The sequence below is a fragment of the Periplaneta americana genome, chromosome 6 (genome assembly GCF_040183065.1).
Source record: "Periplaneta americana isolate PAMFEO1 chromosome 6, P.americana_PAMFEO1_priV1, whole genome shotgun sequence".
Lineage (NCBI taxonomy): Eukaryota > Metazoa > Arthropoda > Insecta > Blattodea > Blattidae > Periplaneta > Periplaneta americana.
This window is the reverse complement of record NC_091122.1, coordinates 135,652,698-135,677,066: the sequence shown is the minus strand read 5'-3', so window position 1 is coordinate 135,677,066 and position 24,369 is coordinate 135,652,698. Positions and strand designations below refer to the sequence as shown.

General features: G+C 36.2%; 1 protein-coding gene across 1 annotated transcript in view; it reads right to left on the bottom strand.

Annotated features, from left to right (window-relative positions):
• Positions 1-24,369, bottom strand: part of LOC138701770 (ras-related and estrogen-regulated growth inhibitor-like) — an 839,928-nt gene that overhangs the window by 565,144 nt on the left and 250,415 nt on the right. The window contains exon 3 of the mRNA XM_069829017.1: positions 8,905-8,961. Coding sequence (XP_069685118.1) covers positions 8,905-8,961 — 57 coding nt within the window. The remainder of the gene's footprint in view (positions 1-8,904; positions 8,962-24,369) is intronic.

Genomic DNA, 24,369 nt, shown 5'->3' with positions numbered 1-24,369 from the left:
GGGCTGTCTACCAACTAGATCCAACCAAAATGTGTGCGGAAAGCAAAGAGGAATTTCTCGCCTGCCGGCAGACTTCGCAGCGTCTACAGTTCTCGCTGGACTGTGAATTATGAGTTCCCATATTATGTAATTCCCGTTCGTAAATTACAATAGGAAGCGTCTGTGCGGGCTGTGACGTGGACGGACAGGTTCATAATCAGGATTCACGTGGCGAGGTGCATGTACTTGACGCCCACTGAGCAACGGGAGAAAACGATGGCAGGCACGACTTAACGTGTAAGTGAGCAATATTTCACAAGAAATCCGCAATTAACGGAGAAGCCACTTTAACTTAAGGTGGCTCTTCACTTTGCCACTACCGCCCCCAATCAATCATCCCAACATTAAACTGTTCGGCATCGTAATGAAGCCCGCAACTGCTTCTCGCTGGCCATTAGTCTATTCAGTAACAACAAATAAGCTGCCAATGTTGAAGCAGACATGCGGTAACATAACGCATGGCACAACGTACGCAACTATTGAAGTCAACACTTGTTTTTCTCTTTAATCTTCCTCTTCAAGATAATCGACTGTTAAAATCTTACTCATCCTCAGATTCCTAGGAAGTATAAATTCAACAGGGTTTCATCTTTTTCTCGTAGCCGCCTTGATAGTTCAGTTCCTAGACCTTGAATTACGACGACCACCGACTCGAGTTCAATTTTCGGCGATGACTGAGTTGTCTTTGTGGTGGACAAAGCCAAGAGAAAATTGTTCAGGGGCCGGATATCGATCCCTGGCCCTTCGCTTAGCAGGCTTGAATAATTGTGACGGTATCGGTATAGTTCCTGGGGTAGCTCACAAGCAAACGTTCTGATGGGGGCAGATAAAAAAGTTATTTTTTTTTCTTCCACAATGTTAAATAATGTCAAAAGAAGTGCTTATACATATTTGGCCACTCGACCGCAATTATGAAGGCCGTAAAAAAATAAGTTTGCGAGGGGCCGCTAACAGAAAAAAAAAAACAGAATTTCATTGGACAAATTTATTGGAACGGACACAGCAATTGTTGAGCTATTTTTCATCATATTTTCCACCGGAATTGAGACATTTCTCATATCATGGGATCGACAGAGAGGTGCAGACGCAGTAAAACGCTGGTTCCGATCTGAGGCGGCTGACTTCTACGACACAAAAATTGATCCTATGGTATGATAAATGTCTCAATTCCAGTGAGGATATGTTGACAAATAGCGCAACAATTTCTGTATCTGTTTCAATAAATATTTCTATGCAATTGTGTTTTTTTATACAAACGGCCCCAGGGAAAATCACTTTCTGGACGGCCTCGTAATTGCGGTCGAGTAGCCAAAATTTGTGTAAGCACTTCTTTTGACATTATTAACATGGTGGAAGAAAAAAATTTAACGTTTTTATCTGCCCCCATCAGAACGTTTGCTGTTCAGTCGGTAGAGCATTCGTGCGCTGAGCGAAGGGTCCCAGGATCGATACCCGGCTCCGGAACAATTTTTCCCTTGAAATTATTCAAACCTGCTCCACAGGGAGCTACTACCTGAAAGCTAGATTTGCATAATATTCGTTACTGTAGATACGTTAACAGAAAGCCACAATTTAAGTCACTCAGAATTGTATGCACTCACAGTTGTTTCTGGAATCTTGTCAGCCCATTTGAGTTGTGTGGATATAAAGGGACGAATTGTGACATTATCTTGTATAGTTTCAGTCGGTGGAACATTCTTGCTCTAAGCGAAGGGCCCCGAAACAATTTTTCCCTTGAAATTATTCAAGCTTCTTCACAGGGAGCTTCTACCTGAAAGCCAGATTTGCAAAGTCAAGGGTTTTTCTCAGACTTCTTCCGTTCAACATAGTCCACAGTTCCTTTTTCATTATTCTCTTCGTCTCCAAAAATAGGGCATGTCCTGTGATGCTGGATTCTAAACCAGTGGTATTCAACCGGGGACACGCGAAGAATTCTTAGGGGGTACGTAACATTTAAAATAAGCATATATTTCATGAAAGTTTTATTTTGGATTGACTTCGTTAATAAAGGGAATATTGTGTGTTTTTTTTTTTTTTTTTTTTTTTTTCAAATTCTGAACATAGTGGACAAAATGAAGTTAGTAGACTATTGTTGATGGAGTTTTGGAAATAATCAAATGCCCAACGGTCGCATGTGACCCCCTCAACCGCTAACTCAATGGAGGCTCCTTACCCCTCCCCCCGCCCCAAGTTCATACCGCTAAGGTGACCAAGCAGCACAGGATCCATTCCAACAGCCCTTCCAAGATGTCGAAGCGCCCTTGGAAGTGCTCTTAAGGAATGAATCAAAGATATTGCGGGAGGCTGGAACCCAGGAACAGTTGCGGAGAGGACGCTGCCCCCCTTTCCCCCCGTAAGCGAAGACATGCGTCTTGACCTAAATATGTCTATGGAATGATATGAAGAAGATGAATGATATGAAATCTAAATTCTTTTTCTAATAATAATAATAATAATAATAATAATAATAATAATAATAATAATAATAATAGTAATAATAATAATAATTATTATTATTATTTATTTATTTATTTATTCTGGCGAAGTTAAGGCCATTAGGCCTTCTCTTCCACTTAGCCAGAAACAAAAGAAGCTGATAAAATTTTACAGACTAATATTTAAAGAACACTAATAAAAATTTATATAGGCTAGTTATACAAGCACAAGTCGAGTAAAATAATGCGAACATACTAAATAATGATTACAAAATAATATAAGGCTAGAAGTTACACTCAATGAATAGGGTAAACTAGGGTCTGTTGGACAGTCGGGCATGTTGGACACTCTGTACTTTAACGTGTTACCACGCCACTTGTGGGCACCACATTCTGCTAGAAGTCAATGACGGAAGTAGCCCCACTCGTGCCTACTTCCGTCATTGACTTCTAGCAGAATGTGGTGCCCACAAGTGGAATGATAACACGTTAAAGTACGGAGTGTCCAACATGCCCGATTGTCCAACAGACCCTAGTTTACCCTATGCAAGCGGTAAGTGAACCAATATTACAAATTACAAGAATAACAAATTCAAATGTAAATTATAACTATACAACAGTGAGGAAAATTACATATATACACATATACACACAAAGGAGAATTAAACTTGAATACTGGTCACGTGTTTAATCAATTCACTTTTAAATTGCAATATCGTTCGACAGTTCCTGAGGGAGCTGGGTAGGGAGTTCCAGAAACGAATTGCTGACACTGTGAAAGAGGAAGAATAGTGGGCTGTTTTATGGAAAGGCATAGATAATAAAAAGTCATTTTTAGAACGAGTATCCATGCTGTGGGAGGGAAAAGGAAATGGACCGTGGCAATGAAAATTACAACCCGACATTTGCCTAAGTAACTGTGGGAAACCACGGAAAAACCACAGTCAGGTTGGTCGGTCCAGAAATTGAACCACGGACCTCCCAAATGCGAGTACTCTACGGAACGCATAAGCCATCTCGCTCGGTTAATCGTATGCTATAGCTCTTTCTGCACCAGAGCTCGTTCTTAACCCCATTAAGCTAACTCAACGACAGATACTAATGAACTATTATATTAAGAATTCCGAAAACAAGAAATTTGAACATGAGGTAGGGAACAGCCTTAAGGTGAGTATCAGGCAGCATTCAGCCCGGAGTTCCGCGTTCCAAAGTCAAACAAAAGCGCGAATCTGCAGAATCGTGAAACTAAACAAGAAGTGATGCATTTTCATTTCCAAAGCCACAGAAACAAAAGAAGCACGAACAGGAGAAACGACTATAATTACCGGTAACCACGGATACAAGCGATAACAGCGACAACAACAACAACGGCACTTTCCGCATTATTAATCAATGAAAACTCTTCACTCAACTCAAGAATTGAACTACTGTAGTAAAGTAAAAGTCAAAACACGTTCATTTCTAGTACAACGTCTATTAATAAGGTTCCACTTGAATGGGTTGTCTTCGTATGTACAACATGTTGCTCCCTAAATCCTTCCTGGAATTCAGTCAGCGGTGGCTAGTATAAAAGTAATTCAGGATAGATACTATCTGAAAATTTGGCAAATATAATAGATTTCTTCATAAATAGATTTGAAACACTTAATTTCTTTTATAATGTTACCAATGTTGGGCTCGTATATAGTTTACTTCCTTGAACTAATATATGATTTAAAAACCAATTATTTTGCAGTCCAAATGTACTTTTATAATTCCAAAAATATATTATTTTGATATTTAGGAAAATATGTATTTAGGGGAGAGTTGGGTAGTATCGGACATCGGGTAATATCGGACAGTGATGTTTCTTTCATCTACCACCAGACGGTAGAAAGATGTGTTTAAGAGGCTTGGAACACCTACATCTATTATTCCGATTGTAACTTTAGCTGCATTGAAAGGATCAATTACTCTCCTGTAGCATCACCTATATTCGAAATGAAACAAAGTTCATTAGCATTCTTTACTTTTTTTGTAACACTTGCCTCTCTAAAACTAGGTATATTTTCACCAATCACAAAATGTATTTGCAGCTATGTTCTTGTAGGAGTTTCATTGTCAGAACAAAATTAATGATTCACTGAACTTGTAAACAATTATATGGTTAAGTACTTTTTGTCCCTTGTGGCAGCTCATGAATAGTGAGAAGATTTCTAAATTTCTAAAAAAATTCTAAGTGACATGGTTACGTTTCTGTATGCGACATCTGAACATTGCTACTACTGTACCATCTAATGGTATATGAAAGAAACATCACTGTCCGATACTACCCAACACTCCCCTAGAATTGATAAGCTCTTAGCCACTTCTGAGATTCTGAGCATACTACTGATTGTCTAATTGTGACCCGTTGCGCGGAAAAGGACCTAAAGTCGTGAAAGGAAATTTTATAGGAGAACAAAATAACGATTTTGCGGTGTAAAAGCTGCATTTCTATGTTTTGACATCTTGTGCTATCTCTAGGCTTTCTTTACATACTAAACTAGGACGTAGTTTTATTATTTGCCACAAAATCGCGCAAAATGAGTTTTACTGAGTGAATGCCGACAGCAAAAAAAAAGGACCCAGAGTCGTTTGTGGAATTATAGCATTGCCGATTTTAGCTGCCTTTCGTTTTATACTATAATCAGCTATTGGAATTGTCGATTTAATGTCATGGAGAAGGAAGTTAATATAGAAGGTTTAAGTGACGAATTTCAAATTTTTTATACTGATTATTTTACATCACGTGACAGTGAATGTGAAAGAGAAACTGACGTGGAGAATGAAAAATCTGATGGCCAGCCAGAAGACATTGTTTCAATTATTGTTTTAAGTTTTTAATGTTTTCTGTATGTATTTCATATCAATTCCATGCTGTAACTTAATGTTTGTGTGTGTTGTGTTTCATATTAATTTATGTTCACTTTACGTTCAACTCATTTTGCAGAAAAAATTATTTCTATATTATCAATTAAACACAGCTTGAAACATACTTATACATAAATAAACAATGTTAATGTTATTTTTACCTTCTTATTTCATGTATAACTCATAATAACTACACAGTGCTTCTTAAATACCTAAATCTTTCTTATAGTTGCTAAGAAAATAAGTGAACACTTTAATTGCATTTTTCTCGAAAAGTACATGATGTAATATCAACATTCAATAAGTAATATATTAAAAACTATAGCACCTAGAACCATGGATTTTTTTAATGCTCAGTATTTCATCCTCTTTTTGAAACCACAAAAAAAATGAAAAATCCTACTTTAGATCCTATTTCCTGCAACTGGTCACAATTGTTGTTTAGTCAACTATCCAAAGACAGGTCTGAACCTCACAAGTGATACCAAAAAGACACCACTTATGAGGCAACTAAGCCAGAAGATAATGGGGTAGGCTGGCCAGTTCCTTTCCCCCTCCATTGCATACAACGCCGATTAGCTATATATTACACTAGTCAGCCTTCAGATGCATAAAAACAATTGTTCTTCCTCTGACACATATTGTCAAGTGAGATGTACTGCCTGATAATAGATGTACATATCAGCCAGAACCTCAATCAGTGGATGATTGTCTAGTAACAAGCAGTATTTTGGAAACAGAGAGCAGAAGTATGTAAAACTACTGCATCTTCCATTACGGACATTAGCCTGCATGCAATAAAACGATTAAGCATTTAAGAGCACCCCGAATGTCTCTACCCTCCTATATAAGTTACTTGTGGCAAGCAACGATTTCTGAGAGTGCATTTCTAAAATTGACTAGGCCTATAGAAATTATAGGTTGACAGAAAATGTTACTTTCATCTTACATTGTATTATGTCCGTAATGATTAAAGCTACGTTAACTACAGAATGTAATTTATGCGATATTTTTAATCCTTCTAATTTCTGTTTCATGTCTTTAATTAACTACAGACACCATTTTGTAAATCACATATTTTTTACAGACAAATTACGTTTGTGGTATATAAAAGTAGCACTAGAGTTATATCTATTAATTTTTTAATTTACAATTTTAAGTTAACAGTATCACAGTAGCGTGAACAGTTTCATGTTGTACGATGTATGTACAGTGCAATACATCAGTAGCAGTATTTAAATAAAATGGAACTACTTCAAAACGTGTATGACTTTCTTGTAGAAGTTCAAATTCAAATTCAAATTCACAGCTAAATTCGTCGAAGTCTTACGCCTATTCAATTTATACTCCAAGCAACTGCAGTAGAAATATAGGATAGTAACAAATGTAATATGTGGTACATTTTAACGAATCATGGTTTACACTGTTGAGTGTTAGTTTTAAGGTCAAGGTCTTCCCTCGCTTCGTAACTTAAAAAGAAAAATCAAAGATGAGTACACGCAAATTATAACCCTGTCGGATGATTTATATGAAGTGCACTGTAGGAAGAGAACGTGGTCCGACGTGCTTAAAATAAAGTGTTCGACCTTTGTGAATCAAGCAGTAGAAAGGGGAGGAGAAGTTCACATAATCGTGTTTAAAAATGCTTAAGATAAAAGGTTTCTGCGAAAACAAAAGCATTGGTGAATGTATCATATCTCTATTTAAGTGTGGGCTGTTTGAGAGTGTTGGAATATAATGTGGTCATCCTCGGTACTATTGCGATTATGATTTTGCCTTTTGTGTCCGAGGTTCGCGGGTTCGAAAACAGTCGAGAACAGTGAGTTTTAAAGGACGATAAAATCTTAACATGGCTTTCTCAGGGAGGAAAGTAAAGTTGTAGTCCGTGTCGTAGATTTACGGTATGTAAAAGAACCCTTTCACTAATAGAAATCTCAAGACAAAATTCGTAACCATTTCTCGTCCACTAAACGTGGACACTGAAAAACTCCTGCAGTCAAAAGGTCTTTAAATAAAATACTGTTATTGCTATAACGTTGTGTGACGACGAATGTTTTTTAAGAATCATTGGTTTTACCTTTGTAAGGTGAACAAAAAGAGACGAAATGAGAAGGATATTCTGCTAATTTGAGTCGATAAAAATTGCTAAGTCCATTGAAATAACTGAAGAGAAAAGAAAAAGAAAAGAAATGAGAAGGATATTCTGCTCCTTTGAGTTGATGCTAATTGTTAAGTTCATTTAAATGACTGAAGAGAAAAGAAAAGGAAAAGAAATGAGAAGGATATTCTGCTCCTTTGAGTTGATCCAAATTGTTAAGTTCATTTAAATGACTGAAGGGAAAAGAAGTGAGAAGGATATTCTGCTCATTTGAGTCGATATAAATTGCTATGTCCACTTAATGACTGAAGAGAAAAGAAAAAGAGAAGAAATGAGAAGGATATTTTACTCATTTGAGCATTACGAGGAAAACGGTTGTGTAACATAAAACGGCATTATACTACATGTTACTCATGAAACATTAAAATGTTAAGTATTATTATTATTATTATTATTATTATTATTATTATTATTATCTCTGTACGTAGATCCTTTTCAGCAGATGTACGAATAATGGGATTAGATCTTCAATTTAAACTCACAGATTTACAATGTGATGTTAAATGAAAGCTAGATGTAAGGACTTGACAAATGTTGAACTTTTCAATTCTTTGCCAAAAAATAAATACCCGAATCTTCGTTCATTCGCTTGCTCTGTTGAAGCCATGATCGCTAAAACTTACGTTTGTGAAAAATTATTTTCAACAATGAAAATAGTAAAAACCAAATTTAAATCACGACTGACATGCAAATACCTTTGTGATCAATTACGACTGGCAGTAAGTGACATAATTCCTGATTTTGAAACTCTGTCGCAGAGACATTCTGAAGACAATTAATTTTAGATTGTGATAATGTGACCTATGTTTTCTTATTCATTTCTTTCTTCGTTACACGTACTAAACATTAGTTTGTAACCTTATACTGTATAAAATTATATTTAAGTGCTTGACGTAAGGAAAATGAAAATCCGTTAATAAGTCAGACAGTTGCTTGACTTCCCCTTCGGGTGTCCGCCTCCCACTCTAGGTGCTATGCACGTTGCAGGTCACCTTGGAGTAACGGTCAGCGCGTCTGGCCGCGAAACCAGGTGGCCCGGGTTCGATTCCCGGTCGGGGCAAGTTACCTGGTTGAGGTTTTTTCGGGGTTTTCCCTCAACCCAATATGAGCTAATGCTGGGTAACTTTCGGTGCTGAACCACGGACTCATTTCACCGGCATTATCACCTTCATCTCATTCAGACGCTAAATAACCTGAGATGTTGATTTTTTTTTATTTTAGTAGGTTATTTTACGACGTTTTGTCAACATATTAGGTCACTGAGATGTTGATAAAGCGTCGGAAAACAACCTACTAAAAAAAAGACATTGATACAAGAACTACAAATGTTGAAAGGAGAAGTCAGGCCACTCGAGCCGCCACTGAAAGTGGATCACTCACCGCTGTTGGAGCTGTATTCCCCGATGTAACGCTTCGTCAGGTACCGGACAGTCACGGCTGGAAAACAAGAACGGTAATCAGTAACAGAGTAATTAATTATAGCCGATCCGATCACATTCCACACAAATATTAACATCATTTATCTCACAGTATGCAGTTTACCTCAACTGGGGAAAGTACTGTCGGAAGGATACAATGCCGAAGTCTCAAGTTATGTCTGAAGTAAGGACAGTCATGGACATAAAGCACAATGGTAACTCTGTAACTGTCAGTGAGATACAGGAGTTTAATGTCTGCTGATCTTAATCTATAAATTTTGCCAACATCTAACATAACGAGATTCAAGACATAGTCGTAACTTGGATAACGACCTCTTACTACGAGAAATAGGGTTCTTTCTCCGGCAGATTTTAAGAAGTTTCAGCTCATAAAGAGGTCTGTGAACAGGTTTTATACATTTCTCTATCAACTATACCGAAATTACATTTTCGCACCATTTTAATAGTTATCATGAGAGGTAACTTCTGAAGTTGAAGATGATCGTTAAAAACTAGAATTTGTTCATTAAAGTTACAGGTCCACTCTCTCGCTTCTGAGAAACCTACCTACTTCTTACATCTCGTATTAGACTTCCTTTTCTTCTCTTTACATTCTTTCCGCTAAATTACACATGAATTTCTGAGTTTTTCTAGAGTTTCAAAATCTCAGCAAATTAATTTACGCAAAATACTCGATGATATAACATTATTTCTCTAGCATTCAATTATAATCTAAATCGTAATTACATTAACAGGAGAGACTGTCTCAAAGACCTTGCAGTATTATTTGATAGTAAACGTTGTTTTACATGCATGCAGATTACACAAATATGCAATTTAAATGTTTGATCTAATATTGCCAGCAATTTATTATTTCTGTACATATAATTTACTTTTAATACATTACTTCGCACTAGTGAAATCTAAATTTAAATATATGCAAATATAGTCTGGAATTTCCCCATATTAGAAAGTATTCAACGCAAATTCATAAGCGTATGAATTTCTATCTAATAATTCTACCAATAGATACCAGAAGAATTATGATGAATAGTGTTACAGTTGAGATTGTCGATATGAAAATCTTGATGACCTCCCTTTAACCAAGTTAATATAGTCTGTGAACTTTTCATAAACAATTTAGCTTTCGTGTTCCTGTGAAGGCAGGAGAAGCCACAATCTTTTCTTCAACAAAAATTCTAAACCTCCCCTCTCTAGATGCATTAAAACTGTCCAATGAACATGATCCATTTACATTACAAACTTATAATTTGTATAATAGTAAATATTTAGCATGAGAGCATTGTATTATTATTATTATTGCAATTATTATTATTATTGCAATTATTATTATTATTATTATTATTATTATTCTTATTGCAATTATTATTATTATTGCAATTATTATTATTATTGTAAGTAAATATTAAAATTCAAATATCTTGGAGCAACGGTAACAAATATAAATGGCACTCGGGAGGAAATGAAACGCAGAATGAATATTTAAAATACCTGCTATTATTCGGTTGAGAAGTTTTTGTCATTTAGTGTACTTCCAAAAGTACTGAAAAGTAGAACTTATGGAACAGCTATATTACCGGTTGTTCTGTACGGTTGTGAAACTAGGACTCTCACTTTGAGACAGGAACAGAGGTTAAGGGTGTTCGAGAATAAGGTGCTTAGGAAAATATTTGGAGCTAAGAGGGATAAAGTTACAAGAGAATGAAGTATTTCACACACGCATTGTATTCTTCACCTGACTTTAAGAACATTAAAAATTCAGGCGTTTGATATGGGTAGAGCATGTAGCATGTAACTTATGGGTGAATCCAAAAATACGTATAGTGTTAGTTGGGAGACCTGAGGGGGGAAAAAAACATTTTAGGGAGGCCGAGATATAGATGGGAGGATAATATTAAAATGAATTTGAGGGAATTGGAATATGATGATAGGGACTGGTTTAATCTTGGTCAGAATAGGGACCGATAGCGGGTTTATGTGAGGGCGGCAATGAACCTCCGGATTTTCTAAAACCTATTTGTAAGTAAGTACAGTGGAAGCTCTTAAATTCGACAGAAATCAAGTTCGGCATCCTATAGTTCGACTGCTTACGTAGGAGAATTAGACACGCCCCTATACGGGCACTAAGAAATGGATTTGACATTTGAATGGGAATTGGTTCTGTGTTTTATAGTGATACTTTTGTTAAAGGAAAACAGAATATTTTATTTATTAGGACATCCATATTTAATCACTGATTTAAAAAAAAATGAACTCTCCTTTTTCTATTTGAGAATTGTGCCGTTTGTGAGACGGAACTGTCGAAACCCACTGTGGTACTAGAAGCGCATACACAAGTCTCGGGGCGGGCATGAAATGCAAGTACAGTACTGTATTCGTTTATGGATAACCAATAAGAATTTGTATTCATATCACCTGCCACACCCACTACCCTTATTGGACTGAACTTTCAATTCTGTTTTGTAGAACTTAGGAGAGTCCACTGTACTGCAAAAAGTAATTTACTAACATACAGGCCTCGATTACTCAAACTGCACTCTCGACCTGAAAAGTGTCACAGTTCAAGGTATGTATTATACTATTCACAATAATTTCAAATATCTTAGTAAGTTCGCATCCACTGTCTAACTTTATACATCATCAGTCTTGCCTTATTCTCTGCTGTAAATCTCGTAATTAAATGAAGGAACTATATTGAACACCCTATAGTACCCAGACAGCAAGCTGTCTGTCAGCCTAAAGGGTTAAGCATTTAAAATTCAGTTTTTGGGGGTGGGATCGGCTGGGGTTGAAAGGTGTAATCAATCGTAAATGGGGCGGCAAGACAAAAGCATTCAGGGAATTTACACGACGAAATGCTCAGACGCACACAAACACACGCCGCTGACAGCAACAGAAACTGCCGCGACGCGAAGAGGAGACTGATAGTGAGATGAGGAAAGGAAGGAGTTCTAAATCAGAGAGAGGGAATAGGACGATCTTGATTCAATTCGATGCTATATCATCACTACAAACAACTGCCCAGTCTAGTCCCAGAACAATAATAAATTAATTTATACGCTATCTCTCTCTTTTGATACAACAGTGATGAAGTCAGAGGGCAGATTTGGGGGTGTGACTCCTTTCACGCATGTTGAATAGTATTTTTCGATCTACCTTAGAGGCCAAAAAAAGTGACAAGTGATTCATAGGACCCCTGTAATTGCGTGAACGTTCTGCTCTCGATTGGGTGCTATTGTGTTATTTAGATCTTTAAGGAATTTGTTTTTACTTATAAGAAGGGCTGTCAATATTATAATTCAAAATTCATAGTGCTTTATGGTACTTGTGAGGTAAGTGTATCGTTATTGCGCCAGTGGAAAGATTTAAGCACGAGGCGTCAGCCGAATGATTAAATTACACGAGCGCAATAAAGATTACGCTCACAAGTACCATACGTAATTTTATTCATGACCATAACAAAAAATTCTGTTTCATAAAACAAAATATGTTGAAAATAAGTCCTCATATAATCAGATATCATGGCATGGATTTTATCATCGATACGCATAGGCCTACTAGGTAGGTTATGATGTAGGAGGCTATGAATAGTGTAGAATGGTATCTAAGGTGTTGGATAAATAACAAATTATAATTACATAATTTTATTATTTTCCATTTTAAACATGTAGGCTATTTTCATATACATATATATTCTTATATGAGGTCTCGCCATCCTCACTGAATAATCAATGACTATAAGTAGCCATACTGTAAACATCTATTAATTTGAGAAAAATTCGTTCCGGCGTCGATAATGAAATACAATGAGAGGAGTTCGACCGGCACCGTGGATCATGTCCCGGTGTGGCTCAGATGGAAAGAGCGCTCGGCGCGCACAGCTGAGAGGTCTCGGGTTCGATTCCCAGTGCCAGGACGAATTTTTCTCAAATTTATAGATGTATTTTCATCTTTTTAAAGTTTCAGGGATTATTTAAAAGCATTCACGGGACTAATGCGATTAAAATAATTTCACATTTTCCTTCTGTAAACTTAAGAGGAATATTAAAACGTAATTAATCATCGTGTCTGTTTAGCTCAGTTGACTAAGGCGTGTTGTTATTAAATCCAATAAATCCAACTTCGCCGGTTCGAGTCTTCTTGCTTCCCAAAAGGTAAATTACAAAAAAATAAATAAATAAATTTTAGATATGGATGTAATGCACAAATTGCGACATAGTGTTGATAGTAGTAGTAATAGTTGATAGAGAAAGGAGAAGGAGATTGAGTGTACGGATATATAAAGTAATGTTGAATAAAAGCCTACTTCACAAACGCAAATGTATTTAGTAAAAGCACAGTCTAGTATATAGAGTCATGATGCTCAATATGTAATAAATATGCATCCATAGATAGTTGCTAAACACTAGGATCGCTACTATCGCCTCATTACAGACAATGCGAAATAGTGCCTGCACAGTCTATTGTTTCTAGCAATCAAATCAACTCAAGCTTCGTGACTGTATACACTAGACTGTGGTAAAAGCATGCTTTTTGTTATGGTCATGGATAAATACATTTAATGCAATTTGTGTGTTGCATTATTGATTATTACTTTTCCTTAAATTCTTAAATGAATATACCTATACCATGTACAAGTATCTACAATGGAATTACTGTGTTTTGTCTGAATTGCTTTGTTGAAAAGCCGTTAGTATTTGTCTATAAGAGAAATAAGAAATATAAAGTAATTCATGTAAGAAAGTAACACCACAGTCTAGTATATACAGTCACGAAGCTCAATATGTAGGGAATATGCATCCATATATAGTTTTAACCACTAGGATCGCTACTATCGCCTCATCACAGGCAATGCGAAATAGTACCGACACAGTCTATTGTTCCTAGTACTCTCATCACCTCAAGCTTCGTGACTGTATATACTAGACTGTGGTAACACCATAAAAACGCAAGAGTCTGATCCATTACTAAGCAAGTGACTTCAGAATAGTGTGACGTAGTTCATTGCCATTATCAAGCAACTGACGTCAGATGTTGACATTTTCGCATCATTTTATTCATTTAACTCTCGAGAATAAACGTTTCACGTTAAAATATTTTTAGTTGATTGTCTAACAACGCTGCATCAACTATTAGGTTATTTAGCGTCGATGAGATTTGTGATAGCGAGATGGTATTTGACGAGTTGAGATCGAAGATTCGCCTTAGATTACCTGACATTCTCCTTACGGTTCGGGAAAACCTCGGAAAAATCCGAAGCAGGAAATCAGCCCAAGCGGGAATCGAATCCACGCCCGATCGCAACTCCGGATCAGCAGGCAAGTGCCTCAGCCGTCTGAGCTATGCCGGTGGTCCGTTAAAATATGAATGCTTTCTGAACCATGAAGTGCATAATGAAAACTGCTCCAGTTTCTTTTCTTTCTCAACTCCAACCGTATTCTGAGACAATGAGATATACCAATAACAGAGCTGCGACGGAATGAGCACGACACAGTAAACAGAAGCACTGGGGCGAACAAACTGTTACGCAGCACCTTTGTCCGCCTCAAAACTAAGAGTACTGGTCAACATGTCTAACTACGAAACTAGAGGACCCGGTTCATGCCCTGATTATGATAAATTGCCTAGTTGGGGTTTATGTCGTGGTTTTCCCTCAACCAATTCGAAGGAAATGCTAGACAATTTTCGGCGTTGGACCCTCAGGCTCATTGCGCCATCATTAGTTTCAGCGTCATAATTTTTAATGGGTTGTTTCACTACGCTTTATCAACTTCTGTGGCTATCTTGCGTCTGAATGAGATGAAGAGGATAATACCAGCGAAATGAGTCCGAGGTTCAGCGCCGGAAGTTACTCAGGATTTGCTCGTAGTGGATTGAGGGGAAATCCCCGGGAAAACCTCAACCAGGTAACTTGCCCCAGCCAGAATTTGAACCCGAGCCCGCTCGTTTCGAAATTTTCGAAAAATGAATTACAAGTGGTAGCGCATACATTCTAGGTTTCGGCATCTGTATACGAAAGAATTTTTGTCAAAAAGTACCTAATCCCGTGTATATAGGTCGTCTAAATTTATATTTTACAGCAAAACATACCATATCCGCTTCAGCTTTCATAGCATGAAGTACCTACTCCTCTTTCACTGATATGCCTGTATGCTGTTACGTCAATTTTCTTAAATTTTCAGTAATGGCTGCCATGTGAGTTTTGTGTTATTCTGTGTAACATTTTTGTGCTTCTTGTTATATCTCTTTATGGTGAACTCTTAAAAATGGATTCTGATATTTGAGATGAATATGTCGATGTGCTAGAATGTACTCACAAATAAAATAATTGTAAAATGTCTGCAGATTCATTGTAAACAAAGTATACTGAGACAGGAAAAGCGTAAAGTTGCTGCAAGTGCAAAACTTGAAATTTCATACAAACATAATAACTTTTGTAAAGCTTTATCCATGTCAAATAATGATATGGTACGTGGAAACAAGCAATACTGGGCCTAACATGACATCAGATGCACCTTTATTAATGTTATTGATGTTCACTACGATGTGTGATACGTTTTGCTTTTGTTGCTACTGAGACAAGATGTTAATTCTAACGGCATGGCATAGTTGCGCCCCGAAGAAATCAGGTAGCAGAATGGACATGGCATAGTTGCACCCAATGGGCAGAGTACACACGAAAGTGATTGTCATAAAATATATAAATTACTTAAAAATATTATAGTGGTAGCTGCACTGAAATCAGGTAGGATAATGGAGAGGGCATAGTACACATGGAAGTGAATGCCATAAAATACGGTACATAGTTTCGAAAATCGAAACTTAAAACCATTGTAAATTATTAACTCTTTACTCTTGTCACTAAACATAACATTCATTTTAAATTAACCTCACTATACACCACAGCTGGTGTGGAAATCAGTAATAAAAATGTCAAGATTGCTAAGGTCCCATATTCCAACAACTCACTAATTTGAATATGTCAGATAATAAAATACTGCCAACTTCATGGTGTTCATTTTTACGGTAGGCTATCGATAATCATTGCATAGAAAGTAGAAAAACAGTTAATAAAGTACTGTCAACTTCATTGTGTTCACTTTAACGGTATCGATAACGAATATTAAATTGAATAAGACGTCAATAAGGTTGGTTAATTAGGAAGCTCGAGTTTCCGTAATGTCTTTTTCTCTGCCTATTTCATCGGGGCGCAACTGAGCCATGACCCTTTTCCCTATCTGATGGGGACGGGGCGCAAGTATGCTCACAAAACAGGGACCCTTTTTATCTGCTGCATCTTACCTGACCGTGGGGCGCAACCATGCCCTGCCCAATTCTAAATGTTGTCTTATATGTGAAACAATATTGTAATTAATAATAAAAATCACAAAATACGTTATTATTGTAAGTTATTCAGTCATTAAGTGCACTGTATAGAAAGCGATTCGAAATGTTATGCCAAAAAGTACCAAATCCAAAATTAAATTCCCAGTAACTTTGGAATAAAATGTGTAATAGCTTAAAATTTGCTATAAAATCTTAAAAGAAGTACAGATAAATCCTAAATCAAATATTGATATATTACAATAATTGTAGCTCCAATACGTTTTTTTGGTCTCCTGTAAAATTTGTCCAGTTGGATTTGGTACCTTTTGGAAACATTGGAAACAAGCTCCACAATATATGATACCGAAGGACAGACGAGGATAAGGAGGAGGAGGATGAGTTTTCAAATTATCCCCCAATAAAACTAAATCTTCTAATAGACAAAGAATTGACACAATTTTATTGAATTATGTTTAATACGGGTGTTGACGGTTTATACCGCTGACAACGCCTTTGGCGTGATTCACGTATCACGACTATGATTTCCACTGAACTCATAACCCATATATGCCACGAGTACCAAACTGACCTATAAAAAAAACTTGTAACGTTCAACTTATCAGCACACATGCTCCAAGCACTGTCCATAGAAGTGGCGTGGGAATCAAACTCTGGACAGTCCTTGGGACAGCCGGGCCCGCACATAAACAAGAACACGCCCACCTGGCGGCGCCCGGGGGCGTCTGTCAACAAGCGCGATTGATCGAGGCGTCCGCCCACAAACATCGTCAAGAAGCTTCAATATTTGTGTACGGCAGCGGGGTTGTATTCAGACAGCAAAACAATTTTAAGTTTCCGCCTACGCTGCGCTGTGTATTGCCTGGAAAAAAATCTCTCGTTAAGAAGATTTGATGGAAATAAATCCTTCCGACAGTTGCCTTTATGAGGAACTCTAGAGTCATTAGGCACGAGAAGTAGAGGGTACTGTGTGGGAGGAATCCATTCGCTCCACCATCGGGTGGACACCAAATCCAGGCTCTCCAGGTCGAGAAAAAAATTTATGAAAATTAGAGTAGAGACTTTAGAAGGAAATTTTTATGCACATTTTTTCAGAAGTCCATATCTGTAACAAAAGCCGTTTTTGATTACAGATCGAGAGAACCCGTGTAAGGTACACGAACCAAACAACGCCACCTTAACACTTAAGTCACTGTTGCTCTGGAAATAAGTTACGTACAAAGACAAAAATTACGAAAAATAAACTTTAATCTTATCTTTAGAAAATAGGAAAATAAAAAACGTGATATTATATGCTAGAGAAGAATTTATTTTATTATTTTATTTATTTATTTAATAATAACATATACATAAAAACGTTACATTAAAATACCCCGAAAGAGCAAAGCTCGTGTTCGGGGACAGTTCCGTTACATAGATACACATACTTTGTAGACAAAATACTTAAGAAAAAAGCTCACATAAAGATTGTAATAAAATTAGTAAATAATAATACTAATAATAACTGAGTGAAAAAAGAGACGATGTTTAGATTGATGGATTAATATTAAATTATTATTAAATTAATATTAAATTATTATTAGAACTCAAATAGGAAAACGTTGTACACTGGCGTTATTAGGAACACCTTCTCCAATTAACGCCACCTACTTTCTAGTAATCTATACACTTATAATTATTAATGAATTATTTTTCCTAAGTGACAAAAATTGAACTAAGCAACTACATTTGAGTTTCTGTTAATAAAGAGTACAAAATCGCTAATGAAATATTCTTGATCTGAAGCTGAAACACCAGATGGATGAGGAAAATATGTTTTCCGGTAACTCCTTGCCTTCAAAAAAGGAGACAACGAGAGACAGTAGAAAGTTATAAACACAAAAGCATTAACCTTAATTAAATATGAATGTTTTCCGCAAGTAAAGCAAAAAAATTAAGAGTTTGATAAACGGTGTACATTCTGGACATTTTTAAGTTGAAAGGTTAGTGTTTTTCCTTATGTTTCCACACTTACCATGTAAATACTTCATAAAATATGAATATAAAAACAATGAAAGTACTATTAAAAACTGAGGACTATGGTTAAACGAGTACCGTATTAACCTATCTTAAAATTTTATCTGTAGATCTTTAACGCCATGTGGGGTTAAAGTGCTACTGAGTATTTGAGAACATTAAACGTCTGTTTCTCTAACATTTTCAAATGTTATAGATAGCAAATATTTTCTCTGCATAGAAGAATGTTTAAGGACCATGAAAATATATAGTTTAGTGTAGTTATTATTTGCTCAACACACAAAATAAAATATTGCCTCTTATCTTGATATAAGAACAGCCTTTCACTATCAACACACAACAGCAAAATGGTGGAATATCATGTCGCTCGTAAATGTCAGCGGAGAGCTAGTAACTCATTTCATCACTACATGGCAAGCGAATGCAGGCTACAGTAATGCACTACCGAAATCAGGTATCGTTAACAAGAATTAATAATAATAATAATAATAATAATAATAATAATAATAATAATAATAATAATAATTTATTTAATCTGACAGGATTAAGGCCATAAGGCCTTCTCTTCCATCCTACCAGATAGCACATATAAATACAAAAAAAAAAATACAAACACTGATGAAAATGATACAAATTAAGTTAAAGCCCTATAGAGGGTCAACAGAGTCAAAAGTACATTATAGTGCTCTCATCGAGCTAATACAACGAAAAGAAAGAAAACAGAGATAGCAATGATGATATTGATAACTGACAATAATATTAATATTAATAATAATAATAATAATAATAATAATAATAGTAGCAATAATAATATTATTAATATTAATAGGGTGGCGTTAAAGATATGCATGGCGTTATTTGTCTCAGGAACCTTACGATTAATGACAAAAGGAATTAAAGTTTATTTTTTCTTAAAAGGAGGCGTTATGTCCGTCGTTTTTCTTTCAGTTATCTTACACTGCTTGTAACTAAAGTCAGTCCAACGAAAGAATAAAATGATGTAAACATGCACGTGGCCTTGAGATTTCTGGCTTGGCAGTGGCTCTTTTATTTGCTGCCGTGTGACCAGATCTACTAGTGTTCTGTGGTTTACGTCACTTTATTCTTTCGCTGGCTAGGTTCAGACCTGGAATGGATTCATGTGTGATTCCAAAATGCGTTAAGTCCATTTTTTATGGAAGGACTGGGCTAGATTTTTTTTTTATCCGCCGGTCTACGGACTGAGTGAGTTTTCAAGTGACATGCACAATATCACTCAGAAAATACTAGTAGAAACACTAGTTATGCCCCACTTCGATTATTGTGATTTTCTACTGACTGACCTCAATGTCAACCAGTCGCAAAGATTACAACGTGTTCATAATTCTTGTGTTCGCTTCGTCTGCGATGTCCGTCGCGCTGACCACATTACCCCATCCTTCCAAACTCTAAACTGGCTACGGCTTAACGAACGTAGAAATTTTCATTCTCTTGTTCTCCTTTTCTAAGTCCTCCACACCTCTACACCTACCTACCTTGCCTCCCGTTTCAGTTACATGTCATCATATCATAATCTCTTCACACGCACACAAAATAGCCGCATGCTAGCCATACCAACACATAAGACATCATCATATTCATCATCATACACAATCTCGCTCTCGCGCTTGGCGAATACCCTACCCAGTGACATCAGAGACTGTCGGAATTTAGTAGCGTTCAAAACCAAACTTATTAAGCATTTTCTTACTGCGTAGAGTAGGTTTACTTTTTACTTAATAAAAAAAAAATTCTCTCTACTTAACTTTTACAATAAACTGTCTAGCTATTATTAATCAGTTAATCTTTATTGCATTTGTAAATTTAATATTCATTGTAATTGTAATTGTATTCTTAGTATTGTAGTTGTAATCCCTTGGTAGAGGAGAAGAGAAGGCCTGATGGCCTTATCTCTACCAGCTTAAATAAAAAATAAATAACACAAACTTTTAGATAAGGATTGGCGCTGTTTCGGAAGAAAACAAGCTTCAGATATAATGATAGAGGTCTCAAACATAATTATATTATAATATATACTCGGTGTGTATAATGGACTGAACGTGTTTTAGGATCACATTCTTCAATTGAATACATCGTAGTGTGAAACCTTAATCTTCTGTGGATTTTTCGCTTAATGAAACTTATGTTTAATAGACATATAATTTCCTGATAAATTCACTCCTAGATACTGAATATGAATAAAATCCAACGAATAGCTTAGGATAAATCGTTGTACAGAAAAATAAATCGATTTGTACACATCAGTAACACTAACGACAATGAAGACGTCAATTCTAAAATATAGCCTAATAACTTATTGTAATCGATTTGTACCTCTCGTAGTCGAGACTAGGTATGTATTATACATTCTACTCCGATTAGGCATGAATAATGGAACTCCATCAGTCGCATACAGACTTAATAACACATTTATTATTCCAATCGCTAATTCAGTTAAGCAAATCCGACCATTAGATTGCCAATGAATGGAGTACCGTTACTAATTCTGTTAAGTCATCCCATTCATTACGTTATTCATGACTGGAATTTCTTATCCAGTTTTATGAATCCAGTGATTATGCAATACATCAGTCTTCAACAACTATGCCGCCATGACTCGAGTTACAAACATTCCCTTCTTCTTTCTTTTTCTTCTTATTCTTCATCTTTTTCTACATTTCCTCTATTCTCCTCTTCTTCTTTCTCTTCCCGACTTCGTGTTTCATTTCCTTTCCCAAATTTTATTTCTCCTCCTTCCATTTAACATGTATTTCACATCTTTCCTTCCTTCTTTTCTACTACCGTCTTCATCATCATTTCTATGTTTACTATCATCATCATCATTATCATCATCATGATCATCATCATCATCATCATCATCATCATTATTTACTAAACACGCTTTAGACTACGTATCTGTTGCGAACTCAATCCATCGTAGAGATTTGCAAACGTGATTGTACATTACGTAATGTTCCCAACGACAATTTACAAAAACTCGCTAAGAAGCACAGCTGAAGTCGCCATTTTCACCACTATCAATGGATATACAGTATCTAAATTTATGCTAAAATAGATTATATAACTCCATTAAACCATATTTTAACAATAGAAGCTTTAAAAGGATTTCAAAGTCTATAGATTTCGCTATATTGGCGACGCTGGAGTTTCGTGATGTGATGGTCGATATAGCCTACAGATGAATTCACTGGTCTGCGGTTTACTGTAAATGACTATAGGAACTCCCAAATTCAACATATTCCGTGTCATTCAGCATGGATCCTTTCTAGGTTACTAATGAGAATGAAATTGCAGCTTTGACAGAGAGAAGGGAGAAAAGTATATTATGAGAAAATGGAAAGCTTAGAAACTACAAGAATATCTGCTATTGCACGAAATTGACTTGATAGAGAGAAGAGAGAAAAGGATATCTGCAAATGGAAAGCTTAGAAACTACAGGAATGTCTGCTATTGCACGAAATTGACATACAGTACCCAAGAAAAAGTTGTTTTGAGGTTAGGCTCCACTTTTCACTCTTGGATGTTGAATATAGTGCCCTATATCTTGCAGCATTCCTTCTGTTGCATCGGGACTCATTTCAAACCTTTCATTAAATGCATATAGTGATACGAATGTGCAGTTACTGCTTGTAAGGAAATAAATTATTACGTCACTTTTCGTTAAATTCAATATCTTAATCTGAGTCACTTCTTTTACTTCATTGAGAGATGCATTTGAAAGTAAGAAAGACTCGGCTAATTACGCAATATTAAGAAGTAAATTTACCATATTCTTATCAAAATGTTTATGGAAAAATATTATCAAGGTATGCAGACATGGACGAAACCTTTCATTACCAAATGAGATAAAGAGATCTATTAAAATGCAAATTTATTTAGTTGTACATGCATTACAGTTGTAAAAGAACTCGGGTAATTCAGCAATAGTGCGGATAAATCCGCAATAGGACTTGGCTAATTCAGCAGTCGTAAATAATTGAAGAATCCACTGCAAGAATGATGGATGTCACTTTCTTGTCGAAAATGAACCAAGACTGTCAAGGCATAGCTTAAGACACATAGAATGTACATAGAGAGTTATATGGCATTAACACTGATAGTCATTGTCCAGTAATGATCTGAAAATAGTTAAGCTTTGAGCGCTAAGCATTTCAAACTTTCAATTGCTTCTCCTGAAAACTGTATTCCAAATGACATCCATCATTCTTGCAGTGGACTCTTCAATTATGAAATGCATTATGAAAGTAACATAAAAGGAACAATTTATATGTAACAATGCTCACTTTCTTCACAGCTGTGTAGCAAAACACGAAAAACAGCCAACTTTCAATGTTTCACTGTATTGCCGACAGAGGTGTCGACCAATATATTTTTTCTATAGCACTGCAGAGGACATGCCTCCTGTTGACAGCCTCTCAAAACTTACGTTCACGCTATTGTAAATCCGCGGTAAAATCATATATGCACTACTGCGGAATTACCCTTACTGCGAAATGAGCAGAGTTTCCCATATAGGCTTATGTTAAAAAGATTCTAGTTTAGTATGCCATACTAAGCCAATTGTATGTGCGAAAATGAATTAAAATGTATTGAAAAATAATAACAGGGGAACCACCACGTAGCTCAGGCGATATTTACGTTTCTCTACTCCGGAGCTTCGATCGGACATGGGTTCGATTTTCACTTGGGCTGATTACCTGGTTGGGTTTTTCCGAGATTTCCCCAAATTTAAGGGGAATGTCGGGTAATCCCGAGGCGAATGCTGGGTCTCATCTCGCCAAATATCATCCCGCCAACGCCAAATAACCTATCAGTTGACACAGTGTCGTTAAATATCAGACTAAAAACAGAGGATACGAAAATACTGGATAACATCTCGGTTGACGTTGTCCGTGTACTAAAAAATTTCAACTTGCACTTGCTAGGAATTCAAGCCTGGTATTATTTTATTAGCCTAACATGTTAGAATACTTGAGAGGCGCTCATTGAAGGGAGTCGACTCATACGAAGGTTTACAGCCTCCCGAGGCCACGGAGCAGGAACTCTCTCTCTCTCAATTGATTCGGGCGGGCGCTTCCTAACAATCTGGATCGTGCAGTCGTAAAACTCGGGGGGGCCGTGAATCATCATCGCAGCCAATTCCATCAATACCGTTAGCTTCGCGTGACTTCCAGGGGACTTTGCCCTGCACTTCAATGTTACATCACACCCGACAACACTGCAGCTAGAGGTGACTTCAAGTTATGGTGCAAGTCCAGTACCATGAAAGTGTCAGTAGATGAAAACACTACAGATCAGAATTTTACATGCACAACAATAGAAACATATTTTGCTCCTTGCTAGAATTTCTACATTAATGTTGTGGTATATGCAGTCAGAACCAGCGACAACTTTGTTAGGCCTATATTACACTATCAAATTTCTGTGTCACAGAAGTTTGATAAAATATAGCTTATATGATACAATCTTTTACAGTATAATATAGCATTTTTGATCACATCTAGCTGTGACATAGTTCTGTGATAAAAGTTATGTTCATCATCATACCTTTGATAAAATCTGTGACTGAGAAGAAAGAAATTGGCGGACATTAAGTACACAAGGTCTATGAAAACAACAAAACTTTTAATATTACATTATTAGTCGCATGAAATGTTTCATCATGCATTATTAAATACTTAGTATATCGTCGTTGTTCCTGCAATAACTCCTATGTGACATATTATCGATTTTCAGATTTTTGCTCATTCGGTCCTCAAATTTTGTTAATATTACTGTATCTCCTTTTTTATATTGATTTTATTTCTATTTCTATAGTTGTAATTATATTCTGTATTCTGTATCTTTAAATTTAAATAAATAATAAATAAATAATAAGAAATAAATAAAAATAACTTAAATAGTGATACAGCAAATAATAAAATCTCCTATATGTAATTATATATTTTTGTTTCGAAAATGTAAGAATTCACAATCTCCTATGTAGGGCTGCCATAGGACGAATAAA